We start from the raw sequence: 20,650 nt of genomic DNA on the forward strand, positions 1-20,650 counted from the left end.
CGAGTAGAAAGAACCTGTCAAGAAAAATTGCTAAGTCGAGAAACAGATCAGCTTTCGAGATCAACTCAGGCTAGGAAAGGAATAACCTTGGAAGAATGAATAGCCGCATTGGGTACTGAGATGACCGACCTTGATCGCGCAGTGATCAACAGAATACAATCTCGGACCTGCAGTCGATCGTGATCAGTGGTTACATCCTCGAGATCCTGCGCATACCGCAGTATTCAATACATACGGCGCGCGGCAGGCCTTGCAGATGGAAGAAGGAGCACCCACGGACTAGTAGGGCACTCCTTGGCAACAGAATAACCCAGCGCAGTCGTGTCGAACTGAATAGAAACTATGGAATGGCGCGATACTTGTAGGATAGTGACTCACCGTTTGTATTAATTCCAAAGCTCGTACCATAATTACTGTAGATATGGGCTCCTATACCTAAAACACGAATCGTATAAATTAGCAGCGACTAGACGCATAATGGCAGGAAAGCATTCCCCCTGCATTTGTGCTAGTAGCCTGTATAGCTACCTAATCAATCACTGGTTTTTATTGCATATCCTCGACTGAAGTGAATTAAGTTACCAAAGTCAACCCATAAGGGCGACTACAGTAATCTAGAAGAGTTAAGTAGGAAGTAGAGCCATCCCCACATTTGCGCCTTGCTAGTTAATTGAACTGCTCTGCGGACAAAGGCCTCATGCTCTCTCTCTCTCTGAGATTAGCAATCTAGATGTGCTGAGTCGACTTTAAGTCAAAAGACCTCACCTAGTTGAAGTAAAATAAGCCCTAGAATGCTTTAAGTTCGAACAATCGTTGAGTTCAAGAAACTCCAGAGTCTGTGTACTCTTTGCAAGTCTTGTACTTGAAGTCAGAACCTGTGCATTCTTTGTAGAGTGATTTTGCACTCTTTGTAGACCTCGGAGTCTTTGGTTGTTTGATTATTTGAAGTGTCTGCTAGAAGCTCTTCTAGATGACATCAAAACGAGTATAACTTGCTCGACTATACCTTGCAAAACAAGTTCATAAACCCTGCTATCACAGACTAGTGTACTTTGTGTAAAACACATCAAAAGAAGAATTGAAGTTGTTTTCAGACAAAACCCCACTAGATTATCTAAATCTAAGTACATCGCGAGTGCTTCTATCGTACTCACCCTCGAACTTATATACATTGGTGATAGTGTGTGTGTGTGTGTGATTTAGTATCTAGATTGATGATCTAGACGCTTGTTTCATTTGCGTGCTGCCCGTTACCGAGCACATCACCGGCTATCCTGACAAGACTAAGACTCCAATGGGAAAAAAGTTGGTAGGTGTTAGCGACCGATTTCACAAACAAGATCAAACAACTCAGCGTGACTCGCACTTCGGTCAGGCGCTGTATGTTGTCCGCAGGTTTGCGTTAAGGGAGCTATCGCTTAGTTGAGCGAGAGTGAGTTCTGACTAAGTTATCGGGTGAATAAACTTTAGTTCGAGACTGAGGTTTAAGACCTGCAGTCGAGCTACTTAAATACAGTTTGGATTGTGCTAAATATACTACAAGTGTCTGCAACGGTACGGTAAACGTACTGAATCCTCATGGTGGGATGCGATCAAGTCCGGAGAATTGGCATAGCGAGATTACGAGAGAGTCGATAAGATAAGATAAGGCGCAAAATCGTAATATTACCCCCCTGTTAAGGCAGTCATCCCGACTGCAGTACAACTTGGTTTTGGAAGGTAGGCTCCTACAAGGGAGGGTGCGTTTGGTTTTATCAGGTATTCTTGGATTGCCTGTACCAATGGGTGGTCGACTTCTGACTCTGTTACAGATTCGTGTTCGGACCAAGAATCTGATTCGTCTTCGTCTTCCCACCACTCCACTGGGGGTCGGATGATGAACGAGACTTGTTCGAAGTCTTTGATTGCGTCTCTGGCGTTGTCCAGGTCTTGTTCATCTACCCAAGAGTTTTCCTCCCTTGGGTATCCTTTCCACTTGACGAGGTATTCGATTCCGGTGCCGTGCCTTCTTCCCCTTCCTCTTGCTCTTTCTCTTCTGTCCACAATTTCTTCCACTTCATATTGTTCCTGTCCATCTATGAGGTCCGGTGGTGGAGGTAAAGGCTGCATCTGGATTGGGAACTCCGGCGGATGGTATGGAGTAAGGAGGTTCTCATTGAAACGGTCATGGATTTTCCACGTGGAAGGAAGTCATAATTTATATGCAGACGTGCCGTGTTTGGAAAGCACTTCAAAGGGTCCAACGTGCTTGTCCCCTAACTTCTTCATTGGTCGAGGCAGAGATAGGTTTGTAGAGTCCAACCATACTTGGTCTCCTGGTTGGTACTCTATTGCCGCTCATTGGTGCTTGTCGTATTGTCGTTTCATGGTTTCCGCCGCCTTCTCCAGTGCCTTTGCCGTCTGTTCATGTACCTTCTGTATGTCTGCCATGAACTCCCTGGCGGCCGGATTGGTTCCTTCCTTGATTGTAAGCGGGGCGAGGTGAGGTTTCTGTCCATGATTGACCTCGAATGGGGAATATCCTGTGGCAGAATGCTTTCGATTGTTATGTTGAAAGGCCGCGAGCGGTAACCATTCACTCCAGTCATTTTGTCGGTGGTTAATGAATATGCGGAGATATTTTTCTATTTCTTGATTCGCCCGCTCCGTTTGCCCGTCTGTTTGGGGATGATATGCTGTAGACGGATTTCCCTGTATGTGGAGCATTTTGTATAATTCCTTCATGAATTTGGATACAAACTGAGGGCCCCGATCGGATATGACCTTTTGCGGCATTCCGTGTTTTGCCCACACATGGTCCCTAAGGATCTTGGCCCATCCTGCCGAGGTTAGCTCGGTAGAACATGGGATTGGGATTACTTCCTTGGAGAAGCGATCCACGATCATAAGGATAGCGTTGTATCCGTTGGAGTCTGGTAGTTCTCCTATCATGTCGACCGTGATATGTTCCCATGGTCGAGATGGAACGGCATGAGGGTGTAAGGGAGCTCTCTTCTTTTGAGTGCTTGTCTTGGTGCGCTGACAAGCTTCGCATCCTTTTACGTATCGCTCCACATCGTTCTTGAGTTTTGGCCACCAGTATTCTCTTTGAACAAGTTCCTTCGTCTTCTCGATCCCCGGATGCCCCGCGGTGATGTGGTCGTGGTGGATGGCGATCAGTTCTCCTCGTAGCTTGGCATCTCGGGGAACATACAGCCGTCCGTCATAGTGCATCAGCCCCTCTTTCTGGACTATTTCCCGTGGGTGATGAAGGGATGCTTCGATCCCTTTGTCCCATCTGGTTGTGTCTCTTAGTGCCGTTCGGATTCGTTTGTGAATTTCTTCCTCCCCTGGCATGACTAACGCTCGGAACATTTCTGGTTTGAGCATTATCACCTCCTTATTGTCCTCCCCTCCTTGATTGTGGTCTGCCCTCCTGGATAATAGGTCGGCTTTCTTGTTGGCCGTTCCTGGTTTGTGGTGTAACGTGAAATGGTATTCCGCTAGCTCCGTTACCCATCGTGCTTGTCTCCGGTTGAGTTTCTGGGGTTTGCGGAAATACTGCAGGTTTTGATGATCTGTCCAGATCTCAAATTCCTGATGGGCGCCCATTAAATAGTGTCTCCAATCCTCAAGGGCTAGCATGATTGCTAGGAGTTCTTTGTCGTAGATTTCATAGTTCCGTTCTGTGACGGTTAAGGCCTTGGACAGGAATGCCACGGGTCGCCACTTTCCTTCTTGTTCTTGTGATAACACCGCTCCCACCGCTCCTTCGCTTGCATCTGCTTCTACGCGATATCTCCCGGTCCGTGTGGGTATCGCTAGTACTACTTCTTCCGCTAGCTTCCTTTTGATTTCCTGGAAGGCCCTTTCTTGGGCCGTGCCCCATGCCCACTCCGCCTTCCCCGTGAGTTGGGTGAGTGGTCGTACATGTTTACTGTAATCTCGGATGAATCTTCGGTAGAAGTTGGTGAACCCTAGGAATGATTGTAGCTCTCGTTTCTTTGTGGGTTGAGGCCACTCCGTGATTCCTTTAACCTTGACGGGGTCCATGCGAACGGATCCTTGACTGATGATTACTCCGAGGTATTCCGTTTCTAATACCTCAAATTCACATTTCTCCACTTTTAGAAAGAGATTATTGGCTCGTAAGATGGCCAGTACTTCTCGTACGACCCGGCGGTGCCTGTCCTTATCCTTGGTGCAGATCAGGATGTCATCCAGGTATACGGTGACATCCCCTTGTGCGATCTGCTCTTTGAACAGGTCGTTCATCATCCATTGGAAGGTGGCTGGGGAATTGGTGAGTCCGAAGAACATCACCATGGGCTCGAAGAGTCCCCGATTTGTTTGAAATGCAGCCTTCCATTCATCTCCTGCTTTGATTCGTACGTTGTTGTATCCCCATCGAACATCCAGTTTGGTAAAGTATTTGGCGTCCTTGAGCTGATCCATTAATTCCCCAATGAGCGGGAGAGGATAACGGTTTTTGATGGTCATCTCGTTTAGTTTACGATAATCTTGGACGGGTTGCAACTTTCCATCTTTTTTCTTGACAAAGAAAAACGGAGATGCCATCGGGGATTTGGAGGGTCTAATCCTTCCAGACTCCAGGTTTTCGTCAAGGAATTTGTCTAGTTCCTCCTGTTCCGTCGGGTTGAGCGGGTAGACTTTACAGTCTAAGCTGGCATTGGCATTTGGGATGAGTTCGATAGCATGATCCCATGGTTTCCGAGGGGGTAACTTGTCAAAATTCTCCTTTGCGAACACGTCTTGGAATTCCTGGTAATGTTCCGGTACTATTTCCTCGAACGTCTTTGCCCCCTTGGCTTGGTTCGCTTTGGCGGCTAGCTCGTTTGCTTTACTCCCTATGGCTCGTACGTGAAAGGCTTCCTCAAAATCTATTACGAGAATGGTGTCTCCGTCTTCCACTTCCATTCCCCAGGATTGTTCTGGGTCTTCGTCAGGTAGGAGGAAGGGTATTTTACGGCATGAACATCGGGCTAAGGTCACCGTTCCCGTCTTCCAGTCGACGATGGGGTTGTGTCGCTTAAGCCAGTCGTGTCCTAGGAACAAGGGCACGTTTCCTAGGTCTACAACGGCTAAGTCGATTTTTTCATGATGGTCTCCAATCATCATCCGAAGTTCCACTACCTCGGTAATGTCTCCTCCTTTGTTTCTGCTTCTGTCGGCGTTATAGACTGCCTGGGCTTTTGGCAGTTTTACCGTGTTCATGTGATGTTCCTCCACGAAGGTTCAGTTTATGCAGCTTCCGGTGCATCCGCTGTCGACTAAGGCATCTACTGCCTGTACTTGACCGGTGTCCAGGGTTTCGAGCTGTACTCGAATATTTACGCTTCGGCCTTTTCCTCCTCGAATGTACTGGGGAGGAATTCGCAAGTCCTCCATGTTTTGTAGGCACTGCTCCCGCTGTCTATACGTTTCCTTTGTGGTTCCGATGAGATCTAGAACTAGATCCTCGTCTACCTCTATGAGGCGCCTCGGATGTACCCACATGCGGAGGGTAGCAAGCTTTCCTTCCATGGTCTTCTCCTGTCTCATTTTTCGTCTTACCCATTCAGTGCTGTGCGGCTTAAGCCATCCCCTATCCCATTTGTCGTCATAATATTCTTCTTCCAACTCAGTTACTTCGTAATCCTCCGGGTACTCCTCGGTGTGAACCACCAGGTCTTCCCCTCGTGTTTTGAGGTTTTGTTGATAACTGTAGTCGTCTTCCTCATCAGGCACTTCTTCGATAGAAACGTTCTTTTTATTACAAATAGGGGAAGCACATAATGGTCCCACCGACCCGCCCACCGGGGAACACGAGCCCCCGGTGCCATTATGTGTTAGAGACGAAGGGGGTAGACGTACCGTGATAGGCTGTAAAGGGATGGGGTCCCCGTTCGTCTGGACTGTTCTTTGCGGGGCAGCGGTTTTATTGCTGGGGATTCGCGTTCCCTCTTGCGGCTCCATTCCACGATGGGGGCAGTTGGTCACTCGTGGCTGGTGCATACATTCCGCCCCCAAGTGGGGTTCTTCACTGCTCGCCTTGGGCTCGGCTGCTCTTCCTCTGTTCCCCGCGCCATCTACTGCCCCCGACGGAGTGAGGTTGATCCCGAGTTTCCCGCTGCCTTGCGCAGCATGCGCCGCTTGTGCTTTCGCACCGGTGGCCGAGGATCTTGAATGGGGTTCTTCTTCGAGCACGGTGGAAATCCCCTGTACACCGTTCTCCCTTTTATGCGACTTGATAATTTCATTTTGTGATAGCATGAAAGATTTGTCATTGCCTCGAGATACTACATGCAGTACATTAGTTCGACCTGCGGGATTCTGTGACGCACCACTAAATGAAATTATGTCCTTTGCCGACACGCGTTTGTCGCTTACGCCGCTGGCTCATCTTTTACCTCCTCGATCTTCGACGTGGAGGCCTCTCCTTCTTCATCCTTCAATACTTGTTGATACATTGCGCGAATTTGGGCACACAAAAACTTGGGCTGGTGCTTGACGAGCTACGTACTTTCGTCCTTGGGGCATTTGTTGTCCTGCTTCTGATGTCCCTTGTGACCGCAGTGGAAGCATCGTCCTTCTTTCCGCAGTCGATCTATTTCCATCGGTTGTCCTTGGCCCCCATACGTGGTCCCTGTTCCTGTCTTCTTGTCACCCTGGGAATTCCCGGAGCTACCGGCTTTTCCCGTTCCCTTGTTCTGTTGTCCCTGCATCCCTTGGTTTCTACCCGCGTCTTCCGCTAATCCCACGCGGTAGTTATAGTCCATCTGCTCGACCCGGAATTTCCATTCTGCGTATGTTCTTGGAAGCGCGGTTCCGGTAGCATGAATCGCGGTTTTGACGTTTTTTCGAATGGCCGGTTTGAGGATCTCGATCATGTATTCCTCATTGTGTCGTTTGCCGGATTCTTTTGCCAGCCTCTCGAAGTCGCGGAAGAATTCCTTTGCCGACTTGTATGTGTTTTGGCGAATGCGTTTAAACTCCTGTAACTTGAGTTCTACCTCTGCATCGGTTCGGAACTGGTCTTCGATGATTTGCCTAAACACATGCCACACGGGGTATCGCAGGTATCCGCATGTTTCGTCATAGTATTCGTCCCGGGCGTGATTCCACCAGTGCAATGCTTTGTCTGTGAGTCGGAACGTACAGAACACCACCCGGTTTGGGCTTTGTCCGTGTGCGTTCATGGTGAACTGCTGAGGAAATACATTGAAATAGTCCTTGCACTGGTTGAGGAATCTGTCCACGTCACCGGACTCTCCTTTGAACTTTTCGGGTGGGTCCGCCAGTTGTGGCTTCACCTGTCCCCATGGGTTGGTGTTTGCCACCCCGACTATGAATGGTGGTGGCGTGTTCGGTGGTTGTACAGGGTCGGCGGGGATAGGGATTGCCACTGGACGCGGTAGGGATCGTAATTCAGGATTATGATGTGGGGATAGGGGGCCTTGTGGCGCAGGGACTGGTACCATGGGGACTGCTGCGCCTGCACTTCCTGGTGTCCCTGCTGCTGCAAATAGCTGGCTAGGGTCAACATACCCTGTTCTTCTGAGAATCGATAGGTGGCTTAAGTCCACCATGCTTCCGCTTGATGCTTCTGATATGGCTGGCACCTGGTATCGTTCCCCGGGATCCGTGTAATCGTCCGGGTGAACCTGGTTCCATAGAATGTTTGTGTGGTACAGGGTTTCTCGATAAAGCACTTGGGCTCCAATTGGCGAGCTCTTTTCTTTCTGGAAGTACCTCCCCTGTGGCGAGCCATTCCATGATATTTCCTTTGGTAGTTTTTTCTCCGTCCAGCGCAGCATCTCTAAATATGTCATTTGAATTAGCTCGGCCTCAGTAGGCTCCCGAGCTAGATCCCTCCACGAATTCCGGGATGACATCCTCGTCACCATACTCTCCGACTCTATGCTGCTGTTGTAAGTCGAAGTCGGCCCTATTCCAGGGTTCTCATAGATTTCTCCTTCTTCTAAGTCTGATTGGTCGGACTCGCTCAAAAGGCTCCGTGCTTCCCGTGACGATACAGTTCCAGTTTCGAATGATTCGTGCCCACTCGTTGACCCTGAGTATGACTTGCTCGAAGTCTGGTCTCCGGGGTCTATCCCATACCCAGGGTGCAATGAAGGGGACGGGGGCTGCAAGGGGGTGCGAGGGTGCAAGGGGGTAGATTGTGAAGGGGATGATGGAGGAAGGGGGTTCGATTCCTTCGTACATGAGCCACGCGTCGGCGTAGTCCTGTGTTCGTCTGCATACTTCGCAGCTGGCATCGGCGTCATATGTGGGCTCGCACTGGTCGAGCTCAGTAGTTGCTTCCCCGGCCCTATCGTTGACGATGATCGGGGTGTTTGGTCGTGTAACGAGGGTGAAGTACTCTTCTTCGTCGTCTGTTGAATTGTTATGGGCGTAGTAGTAGCCCCAGGTCTCTCCTCTGGAGTCCAACCTTGGAGGGGACCAGTTGTTGCACGGCCCTGGGAGCTCGTCGCTGTCACCGTCCTCTTCTGTATTGCTGCTCTCTTCATCTGAACTGCTTCCAGTTCCATTTTCAGCCTCTCTTCTTTCTCCCAGATGATATCTAAGCTCTCTTTGATAGAGGCGCTGTCCGTCTGAATCGTAGCCAGGATTGGCGGCTGAGTTTTCGGTGGATGTGGGGGAAGGGGCACTCCAGGGGTCACTTCCTTCGCTTTCCCCTTCGCTTTCCTCTTCGGTAATGGGAGAGAGAACACGCTGGTCCACCCCTTGTTCGTAGACTCCTCGCTCTTCTTCTTCTTCAACGACTGGGCCTCTTTGTGGGGGCCATCCTTCCATCTCAGTGTCGGATTCACCGGACTCGCTTGTGTCGGAGTTCTCTGTGATCCACTCATCGTCTTGGATGAAGATGAAGTGGACGTGGGGTACGGGTCTGTCGTTGATATAGTCGGGGGGGGGGGGGGGGTGTGTCCGGTCGTCTAACCTCCTGGTTGGGGGCTTCGACGGGGATAGTTTCTTTGGAGACTGGCTCCTGGTTTCGTCGGTGCTCGTATCCATATAGGAATGCGAGGTAGGCTACGGCAATAAAGCCTTGGAGTCCAAAGAGGTCGGTGAGGTATTGTTCGATAGGGTTCATTCGTTACTGTTCGTCAACGTGGTTGTTGATGAAGAGTAAGGAAGTCTCGAACTAATTGTTAGCGACTGATTTCACAAACAAGATCAAACAACTCAGCGTGACTCGCACTTCGGTCAGGCGCTGTATGTTGTCCGCAGGTTTGCGTTAAGGGAGCTATCGCTTAGTTGAGCGAGAGTGAGTTCTGACTAAGTTATTGGGTGAATAAACTTTAGTTCGAGACTGAGGTTTAAGACCTGCAGTCGAGCTACTTAAATACAGTTTGGATCGTGCTAAATATACTACAAGTGTCTGCAACGGTACGGTAAACGTACTGAATCCTCATGGTGGGATGCGATCAAGTCCGGAGAATTGGCATAGCGAGATTACGAGAGAGTCGATAAGATAAGATAAGGCGCAAAATCGTAATAGTAGGCCATGTCCTACCGGACAACATCCCCTTACCTTCAATCGGGATACTCAAGCCTGACTTCATCCATCCTGAGGAGGTCTTTAGTGATAGGTACATCTCATTTGCATACACTCTGCACCCCAATTGGAAGGCTCGGGATGTCAAGGTGGAGGTGCCTACGACTGGGGTGAATAACCATTCACCCCAGCCATCTGTGGATCCCAAGGAAATTCTACTAGCTCCTGGGGGTCTTAATGTCTACTCCAAAGCTCGTAATGAATTTGCTGGATGCTTAGCCAAGGGCTTAAAAGGCCATGCTTTTTGTTGATCTGAAAGGGGTAGCCATATCGTTTACAAGTTCAAAAGCGATATGATTAATCTTTTCATCAACGAAAATTGCATAGGACCTGGTATAATAGCCATGGAACCCATACCTGTACTCAATAAAGTTAGACAGTTCCACCATAGCAGCGATGGATTTTCCCAATTGGGAGCAGCGGTAGAAGAATCAACTCGCAACTCCAGGGATGGTCATGTTCCTGGAGTATCTGGTGATGCATGCGAGGAATTGCATGAACACCTTCATATTATGCATACCAACTATGAAGAATATGTACGGAACTTACATGTGTGTGGTTGTATCCAACTACTGTGTCAACAGGATTTGTTCTTGCATAAAGCCACATCACTTCCTGATTACAGGTTGGTTATCAATGTTAACCATGTTGTATCCCACCCAGATAATCCTAAGATTGGGGTACAGCTGTCCCATGTAGACTCTGATGAATGCCGTCATCTCAGGCCCACGTCTACGCCTCTCCATGAATGAATGGAGATAGGGCTTGAGGGCACTCATCCTGAGGAATCAGAGCCGAAACTCGACAAGGGTAAAGGACATGAATATGTCCCGCCAGTGGTTAATCCTATCCTATGCCATCTGCCCAAGTTCAATGCTGGAGCCCAATCGGCTTCTGGTAAGGTGCCAGATGCCAACATGAAACCAGAACTGTCCCCTTCCACGACCAAGCCCATTGTGGACCCCCATTGTAAGGATGGAACACCCCCTGGTCCTCCCGGACCTGGAGGTGGCTATTTGCCCGATACTGGGTGATCTCCGGCCCCCCAGCATCCAAGACAGCCTGAATCAGGTCCATCTAATCCTGGCGGTCCCACAAACAGACCCCCAGATGGAGGTGGAGGTGGTGGTGGTGGTGGTAAAAACCCACCTTCATCAGCACTGTCTAACCATGACAATGGTAATTTATGGGGATTTGGATCTCAATTCATGCCGTCCCCTCACCTATCTCATGCTGGAGGCCCTTCCGACAGAGGTCCACCCAGTGGAGGTGGAGGTGGAGGTGGTGGGGGTGGTAATCCACCCTCGCCACCCCCATCTGATGATGAGGACCAATTTCATGTGCCAACTCCCCTGCATGACTTTGTGTGTGAAGCTACTGTATTACACGCTTATGATGACTTTGAAGAGGAGGATTATGACTATCGACCTATAGTGGTTGATGGTAATAATCAACTCGACTAAGTTTTCAATGAATATAACCTACTGGTCAGTCAAGAGTTATATTCAGACCTCGACATTGACCCAGCCATGCTGTGCTTAATGGCAAGCAGCATGATCAAACTCAGGAAATACCATGGGAAACCTGACCTTCCTGAGTTTGATTGTTGGTTTCAAGGGGTGATTGGATGGATGAGACTCATTGGGCATTGTGGCAGTCCTATCACTCACAATGATGAGGGTGATCCCATCCCTTCATCTTGCGACTGCCAATGGAAGCTAGTGCTCCATGGCTTCCTATCAGGTGCCACCGAACATTGGTATTCCACATTCATCGACAGAGGTCGTGTCGCATACAAATGGATGTTTTTGAGGGTGGTGAAGGTGATGTTCCATAACTTTGTGTATGAGACTACCCTCTGCTCAGCCTCAGAATCTTATCAGGCTGTGAAGTATTCCTGGGATGGTGGACTACACCAGCTATATGCTGACATGGTATACCATATTCAATACATGCCATCCCAACCAGATGTGTACAATGTATGCTGTAACATTATGGACAAAATGCCCAAATCCATTAGTGACTTGCTATATGATGAAGGGCTGTCCACGGAGCTATCTTCTTGCCCTGATATCATGTGACATGCCCTGGTTATAGAACGGGGGCAGCATGCTAAAAGGATGAGACACAGGCCCTCCCCCGAAGAGAAATTTTGGGGGCATGCCCTCAAGCTGCATGTAATTAGTGATAAACAGCACAAACCTCCCAGCCCGACATGTAGAAAATTCAGCCCTCCCGCTTGCCCAGATACAGTAGTTGTTAAACGTAAGTTGGACACTACTAAAGGTGGGATGAATTGGGCTTGTAAGGAATCCGATTCATCCACCCGTACTTGTTATCATTGTGGAAAGCCTGGCCATATTTCCACTGACCCTGACTGCCCCATGTACGATCAACGATGAATGAACAATTCATCTAATTGGATGGTGGCTGCCAGGAGTGTTGATGGGGCAGAAGACATGGAAAATCCCACCGAATCCCCAAACACTGAGCCTGAGGTTGTACCGGAAGAGCCATATGGAGGCTCTCAGTATTCATCTGAGTATGAGGCCAAAATTGTGGAAGATCCCAACGACTATGGCAATGATGATGAGTGGAATTGGGCTATGAGGGACCATGACCCACAATTGTCTGAATTTCTATGGGGAATTAGGGAAGGGGAGGGCTCTACTAATGAGGCCAACAAGGACGAGTCTGTAGTGAGCGAATGCGGGTCTCATGATGAGTGGTCGTTGGACTATCCTGAGTTTCTTGGTACAATTCAAGAAAGCCACGGCGAGTTCACCCCCACCTTGGAGCCAGTATTAAAATGGGCTCAGCACAAAGGAACTAGACCATTCTGTCACTCAGGAGAGAACAGGTGCCTGTCTGCCTGGGTTGAAATTAATGGCATGAAGGCATTCACACTGTTCGACAGTGGTAGTACGTCTGACGCCATTAGTCCCGACTTCGTCCCAGTTGCGAACATTTGCTATTTCGAATTGACAAACCCTGTCATTCTCCAATTGGGTACAAAGGGCAGTAGGTCCATGCCTACCCTTTCAGAGGGGGAGGAAGCACAAGAGCTTGCTCGATGATACTCCAAACACGTCACTTACCCCAAACATAAGGATTGACTACATGGAAGTGACAGTAACCTCGCATGTTCAGACAGGCCTGAACTGCCTCGGACACAAAGAAAAGTGCCCACAGTAGAGGAAGTCACCGATTGTGAGGAGTTAGGGAATAAACCTACACTACCTCACCTGTTCCCCAGCGTACTGATAGGTATGGATGAAGCGGTGACTATCAAAGATATTGAAGATATGGCTAATGGAGCTGTGGAGTTAGAGTTGGATAGCAATAACTACCAACCTGATCTGCAGGAAGTTCATGAGTTCATACAAGAATTCACCAAGGAATACTACCCCCAAGGGCAGCCTACTGAGGAGAAACTCGGTAGGATGGCCGTGGATGAGGCGATGCACCTAGCATCTTCACGATTCAAGGAACGAACATCAGAGATGGGGTGCCTTAAAAAGAAAGATACACCATGGCTGCACACACAATGGTTGGAATCTTGTAAGGATATTCTTGGAGGAGTACCCGACAAGCTTCCACCACTATGAGGTGTAAACCATTCAATACCTTTGAAGGATGATCAGGCAAGGTATGCATACTACCTGCCCAGATGCCCTGAGTCGATGAAAGGCCAACTACGTGACAAGATCCAATGGTACACCAAGAATGGGTGGTGGGAGTCGGCCAGGACTAGCCAAGCTGCTCCAATGCTTTGCATACCCAAGAAGGATTGTCAACAACCAACTAAAATCGACTTAGATCAACTAAGGATCGCCACTCACACTTCAGTGGACAATACTCTTAGAGGTCAAAGGAGATTAAAGCGAGTCGATTGAGGACTTAGATAGTCATGAAACTAGGAGCTTGGAGTTGGGTAGAATAAACCTTAGCCGAAGCTGGGGTTTAGACCAGCATAGGCTACTACTTAAGTACAAGTTGATACGTTAAAAATAGTACCAGTTAAATGGAAACATATGTGTAAGCATAATTATGTGAAAAGAAAAGAAAAGAAAAGGAAAAAGGTGAATAAACTGTAACATTACCCCCTCTCTAAGACTCATTCGTCCCGAATGAGCCTGAAGTCCCACCTGTAGATGCTGAATCCAAGTAGAATGATGAGGGGACTTGGTTATCATCTTCCTCGTTACTGTCCAACTCCCAATTTTCATGAATTTGTTGTAGATTTTCTAGGTTGACTTCTGATTCGTCTTCGGAGGTGGAGTCGTCGATAGCAGGTGTTCCATCTGCTTCATTAGTTGTGACGGTAGACCATTCAGATTGTGAGGTGAGGGAAGAGGGATCATTGTATGATAGTCCATTGTTGGCTCGATCTATTTTCTCCTTGATGCGCAAGGTCTGGGCTTTGTATTCGTTTACTAAGGCTTCAGCATTGGCCATATTGGAACATTTTACCCAAGAGTTTTCCTCCATTGGATACCCCTTCCACTTCACTAAGTATTCTGTGATAGTGCAACGGTTCCGTCCCCAGCCTACAATTTTGTCCTTCTGCTCCACTATCTCCTCAATTTCATACTCCTCTTCATCTTCAATCAATTCAGGGGGAGGTCTCTCTGGGCATGGTTGATTGGAGAAAACAGGGGCAGTGTATGGAGTGAGGAGAGATTCATTGAAATGATTATGAATTTTCCAGGCCACTGGTAGTTTTAATTTATACGCCGATAGTCCCTTTTTTGCTGTGATGCTAAAGGGACCCACTCGTCGATCTCCAAGTTTCTTCGCAGGGCAGGGAAGGTGAAGGTTGGTTGCATCTAGCCAAACTTTGTCCCTGACTTGATATTTGACTGCCGCCTCCTTGTGTTTATCGTGCGCTTTTTTCATTGATTCCGCCGCCTTTTCCAATGATAATTTTGCTTCTCCCTGCACTTTTTCTATCTCCTCCATTAGCTTTGTTGCTGCTGGTACGGCTACCATCCTGTGTGTTCCTTTAATGACCTGTCCATCCCTCCTGAATATGATTTTGTATGGGGAATACCCCATCGCGGCGTGCTGGTGATTATTGTGTGTGAAGGCTGCCAATGAAAGCCAGTCACTCCAGTCGTCTTGTTGGTAATTAACAAACATTTTCAGGTATTTCTCGATTTCCTGATTGACCCGCTCAGTCTGGCCATCTGTTTGGGGATGATATGCAGTGGAAGGATTTCCTTCGACCTGGAGAAGAGCGTAAAATTCCTTCATGAATTTGAAAACAAAGACCGAGCCTTGATCTGAGATAACTTTTTCTGGCATTATGCCATAGGGTACATAAACATAGTCCCTCAGGATCTTGGCGAAGCCAAGGGAGGTAAGCTCTTCGGTGCATGCGATAGGGATGATGGTTTTAGAAAGGCGGTCCACGATGACTAGGATAGAGTCAAATCCTTTAGAGCTCGGGAGTTTGGTAATCATGTCAACTGAAATGTGGGTCCATGGGCGAACCGGGACTTCATTGGGGTGAAGGGGAGCCTTTTTGGGATGTCGGTCCGCTTTGGTTTGTTGACAAACATCGCACCCCTTTATGTAGGTCTCCATGTCTCTGCACATTTGTGGCCACCAGTAGTCGCGGAGTACCAATTCCTTGGTCTTTTTGATACCAGGGTGTCCCACAGTAATGTGATCGTGTTTGAGGGCAATGATCTCCCCGTGAAGCTGGCGGTCTACGGGTATGTAGATATGCCCATCATACCATAGCAGGTCCTGTTCGCAGTGGATGCCCTTCTCATGGTTGAGAGAATCGGAGATCCCTCTATCCCAGTGATGTGGGTCATGCGTGGCAGCTTTAATCTTTTCATGAAGTTCTTCAGCTGTAGGCATTACTAAGGCCCTAAAGTGTTCAGCTTTAAGGACAGTAATGTTCTGATTGTCCTCCTTCCCTTGGTCGTGGTCCGCTCGTTGAGACAGTAGGTCAGCTTTGGGGTTCTGGGCCCCAGGTTTATGGTGAAGCGTAAACTGGTACTCCGCTAACTCAGTCACCCACCACGCTTGTCTGCGGTTGAGTTTTTGAGGCTTGTGGAAGTACTGGAGATTGGAATGATCGGTCCAGATTTCAAAGTCCTCTCGAGCTCCCATCAGATACTGACGCCACTCCTTGAGGGCGATCATAATGGCCAACAGCTCCTTGTCGTATATCTCGTAGTTACGTTCCATAACGGAGAGAGCTTTGGACAAAAAGGCCACCGGCCGCCATTTCTCACCCTGATACTGGGACAATACCGCCCCCACCGCTCCTTCACTGGAGTCCGCTTCCACCCTGAATTGTCCTTCATCCAATGGAATGGCTAACACCACATCTTCACGAAATAACTCTTTGAGCTTTTCAAATGCCTTCTGCTGGTTTTCCCCCCATTTCCACTCTTGCTTTCCCATGAGTGAGGTTAGCGGCTTGACGTGTTTGCTATAGTCCTGAATGAATCATCGATAGAAGTTGCAGAATCCCAGAAAAGATTGTAGCTCTTGTTTCCTCCGGGGGATCGGCCAATCTAATAGGCCCCCGATTTTTACAGGATCCATTCGGATCCTTCCCTCGCTGATGATTACTCCCAAATATTCAGTCTCCTCCACCTTGAATTCGCACTTCTCCGCTTTAAGGAATAGCTTGTTTTCTCGTAGGATTTGGAGCACCTTTCACATGATGCATTTGTGCTCTGTTTTTGTCTTGGAGGCAATGAGGATATCGTCCAAGTACACCGATACTTCCCCCGCCGCTATGAGGTCTTTGAATATATCGTTCATCATCCATTGAAATGTGGCAGGAGAATTAGTTAGCCTGAAGAACATTATGAGGGGTTCGTAAAGGCCGCGATTAGTTTGAAATGCTGCCTTCCACTCATCTCCGTGTTTGATCCTCATGTTATTATAACCCCACCATATGTCCAGCTTGGTGAAGTACTTCACCTTTTTCAGTCTATCCATCAACTCTCCAATAAGCAGTAACGGATAACGGTTCTTGATGGTCATCTCATTTAGCTTGCGATAATCCTGTACTGGGCAGAGCTTCCCATCTTTCTTCTTGACAAAGAAGAAGGGAGAAGCCATGGGAGACTTCGAGGCTTGGATACGACCGGTAGACAGGTTCTCGTCAAGGAACCTATCCAGCTCCTCCTGCTCCGTCAGGTTGAGGGGGTAGACTTTACAGTCCAAGTTGGCATTGGCATTGGGAATTAGTTCGATGGCATGATCCCAAGGTTTCTGTGGAGGTAGTTCATCAAAGTTTTCCTTGTCGAAGATATCTTTGAACTCTCAGTATTCCTCCAGTACTGTTTCTTTGAATGATTTGGCAACTTTTTTGGTGTGAGCCTGGGCCGCTAACTCATTTGCCTTGGTTCCCATTGCTTGTACATGGAAGACTTCCTCAAAATCTATGACCAAAATGGTGTCCCCTTCTTCGTACTTGTCCCATCGGGCAGAGGGATCGGTATTGGGGAGGGAGAACGGAATTTTTTGGCATGTGCAGTGGGCCAATGTGACCGCCCCGGTATCCCAATCAATGAGCGGGTTATGGCGTTGTAGCCAGTCATGTCTGAGGAAGAGAGGGGTGGTGCCTAAGTTGACTACGGCTAACTCGATCCGCTCCACGTGGTCCCCAATTCGCAACCTTACTTCAGCATACTCGGTGATGTCTCCCCCTTTATTCCTTGTGCTGTCAGCATTGTAGATGGGGACAGGGCATGCCGCTTTTTTAAGGTTAAGGCCGTGTTCCTGGGCCCAGGCATGATCTATGGAGCTGCCCGTGGTGCCACTGTCTACCAGGGCATTTAGGGCATGGGTTTCTCAAGTGTCTAGGGTTTCCAATTGCACTTTTATTGAGACGTTTCGCCCCTTCCTCCCTCGTATATACATTGGCTGCCTTTTCAAATCCTCCATCCATTCCCATTTTTCCCTTGCCTGAGCGGCCATCTCGGTTTGCTCTTCCAACTCATAACATAACCTGTCGGTTACTTCTTCTACACGTCGAGGGTGTACCCAGCCTTTGAGGGCGGCCCTGGCCACGGCATCTCCTTTAGCGATTTGGAGCGCTCGTCGTGTCCAGAGCAAACTGAAGGGCTCATAATACATGTCAGGGAGCTCCTTTCAGGTGGTCAGTACATACTCGGGCACCGAGGGGGTCACAGGAGATGTCCCCTTAGGTGGCATGATCGGGATGTTGGACTGTAAGTGAGCTTCTTCGTCTAGAACCTCCTCGACCGTAACCCTAGATCGGTTATCTTGTCCTCATGGCAGCATTTGGTCACTGGGCCGAAGGGGGCCCTTAGGTGGCATTTGGTCACTGTTCAATGAGGGGGTGGAGGAGGGCTCGCTGCCCTGTGTTCGACCCTGGCCTCAGGTGCTTGTGTGCGACGTTGTAACCTCCACGTTTGATCCTTTCTTACTGCTCTTCCTATCTCCGGCAGTACTTTGGGTAACCCTTCGTGGACGCACACATATTGGCTCCCCTGAGAGGTCCTTACTGTTTGCCGATGAGAGGGCTACTAAGTGAGGGTGGTCTCCCGGGTTCATCACCTCAGCTACTTTTCCAATGCCTCCTGTTAGAACAGACGGTGTAGCCACAGGCCCAACAGGCTGGGTTGTCGACCTTTCTCCCTCTCCGGGGGGACCGTCCCCACGTCTGGTTTCGGTCGGGACTTGGCATGAGGGTCTCTTCCTTGCATTGGAAACTTTCCCCATACTGTCAAGTGGGGGGTCCTGAGCTTGGATGGCCCCTCGGGGTTCATTGCTAGATGCGGGCTGCATAGAGCGGCAGAAATCCCCTCCTACGCCATTAGTGTTATGCGATTCCTCTTCCTTAGTTCCTTCTACTGTTAACACGGCGAAAAAAATTGGTATATTGATCGTATGGAGTACCTACATATACAGATTGAGCCTGACTAGTAGAATGAGAATGCACACCAGGTGAAACTAAGTCCTTTGCCAACACTGTCGAATCGCTTATTTCGACGCTGGCTCTTCTTTTGACGACCGATCCTCCTTGACCTCTTCAACCTTTGAGTCCTTCCCGCTCTCCTCCTTTTTGGCCTCTGCGAGTAGTTGTCAGAGTCATTGGATGGGGATCTTCTTGCATGGAGGGAGTTTAACCGGGATCCATTTTGATTTGTCCGTCGGACATTTATGGTCCCAGCTCCACCCGGTATTTCCGCACTTGAAGCACCACTTCTCGCTTCACAGCTTATTGATTTCCATCAGCTGTCCTGCCCCTCCGTAGGTGGTGCTGGTGGCGTCCTTTTTATTGCCGGATCCTCCAGCGCCCCTGCTTTTCTGACTTTGATTGCCTCGATCCGAACTGCTGCTTTGGTTGGGTGAGGACTTGCCTCCTTGCTGAGCATAATTGTATCGGTAATTGGCGTCGATCCTTTTGACTTGCCATTTCCACTCAGCATATGTGGTGGGATGAGTGTTGTCCCCGTGCATGATGGTGGTCCGGACTGTGGGACATACAGCGGCTTTGATGGCTTTGAACATCTGTTTCTCGTCCCTGAATTCTTCGCACTTGTGTGCTAACCTTTCGAACTCCGAGAAAAACTCCACAGCCGATTTGTAGTCGGACTGGCGAAGCTTCTTCCACTTCTGCTTCCAAATGGCAAGCTCTGCTACTTCTCGGAATTGTCGCATGAGATCATTGGTGAACTCCTGCCACGAGGGCAATCTCCAGTGCCCATGAGCGTCTCAATAATGGTAGAATTGGTCGTTCCACCACTCCTGCACCTTCCCTCGTAAGTAGGATTGGGCGAAGGTAATTCGATACGGGTTTTGCCCAACATCATTCATGGTGTAGTACATGGGAAAGACTTGAAAATAAAGTTTGCAGTGATGGAGGAAGCATGTGATATCCGAGGATACCCCGGTGAAGTATTCTGGCTGTGTAATCAGCTTAGGTTTTATGTCATTCCAAGGGTTGTTGACCACACCGACAGCAAGCTGCCAGGGTGGAATAGAATCAGGGGGCGAAGGTGGGACTGGAGGCACCGGCGGGTTTGGTGGCCTTGGTAATGACCGCAGGGCCAGATTGTCCCCAGGGGGTGGGTACCCACCCGGGTATCCTGCCCGTCTAGGTTCAGTAGGCGGTGGCGGTCCTGGTGGTGGCCTCACAGGAGGGACCATAGATCCCTTTCCCTTGTCAGGGCGGGAAGGCCCAGCTCCTTCGTCTTCTTTAAAGCCTTGATCTTCTCCTCCTCCTCCCACGTAAATCTTCTGGTACGCGTACGGGGCCGGCATCGGTGCGGGTCGTCAATATGTGGGGCACCCTTCTCGGGGGTAGTCAGGGTGGCATACATTCCACACGAGGGCTGCTCGGTGCCAGGTCTCAACTTCAAGGATGTTCCTCCTCAGATACTCATCCCCATCGAGCTCCGCACCAAGGTAATCCTCTCCTGCCTCTGTAAGTAGCCACTGCATGTTGGTCACCATATCCTCGGCCAGGATCTCATAGAGATTATCCCACGTGAGTAGTCCCAAGGTGGATGGGACCACCGTTATGGGCTCAGTGAGAATCCTCTTGATGTCCTTCATCCAGCCTGGTCTGCTAGATTTCTGTTTGAAAGATGTTAGTTGACAGTTAATTGTGATACATCAGGAGTGTCAGTTTACATCCAGCCCATATACAGTAATTCCATCAGGATGACAAAGTGGCTTAGTAAGCTTCCCAATCTGTGTCAATGATGGCATCATTAGAAAAGAGGACAATTCAGGGAATTGAACCCGAGACCTCAAAAATAAATCCAATAATATCAAATGACTTTTTTGAGCAGACATGCTAACCACTACACCATACTGGCATTATATATATATCTTTTCATCTCTATATATACCCTCCCTCCCTTAACATTTATGACCTCATATTGATGCCCTCCCATTGCTCCGCTCTGGTGCGCTCTTTTGCCTTTTTAGGCTCCCCGAATCAGCCCATCAATTTTGACTGGATCCAGTGGCAGTGCCACATTTCTAATACCCAAAATAGGGGCTATTTTCCGGTCAAAACAGCTATTTGGGCTATTCTCAGGCTACTGGCTGGGCCAGGGGATGGCACTATAATCTGTATAG

General features: G+C 48.9%; 1 protein-coding gene and 1 pseudogene across 2 annotated transcripts; one reads left to right on the forward strand and one right to left on the reverse strand.

Moving 5' to 3' along the window:
• Positions 1-10,311: 10,311 nt before the first annotated feature.
• Positions 10,312-13,167, forward strand: EV420DRAFT_1647269 (uncharacterized protein; the record flags this gene model as incomplete). The annotated part of the gene is made up of 6 exons (XM_060478025.1): positions 10,312-10,589; positions 10,662-11,002; positions 11,057-11,636; positions 11,691-11,945; positions 11,997-12,580; positions 12,839-13,167. The coding sequence occupies 6 exons, from the start codon at positions 10,312-10,314 to the stop codon at positions 13,165-13,167; spliced, it is 2,367 nt and encodes a 788-aa protein (XP_060326706.1).
• Positions 13,168-20,287: 7,120 nt separating this feature from the next.
• On the reverse strand, positions 20,288-20,385 carry EV420DRAFT_t211 (annotated as a pseudogene). Its single transcript has one exon. The product of its transcript is annotated as a tRNA-OTHER (tRNA).
• Positions 20,386-20,650: the final 265 nt, after the last annotated feature.

Source organism: Desarmillaria tabescens (assembly GCF_030435595.1).
Source record: "Desarmillaria tabescens strain CCBAS 213 chromosome Unknown EV420scaffold_40, whole genome shotgun sequence".
Lineage (NCBI taxonomy): Eukaryota > Fungi > Basidiomycota > Agaricomycetes > Agaricales > Physalacriaceae > Desarmillaria > Desarmillaria tabescens.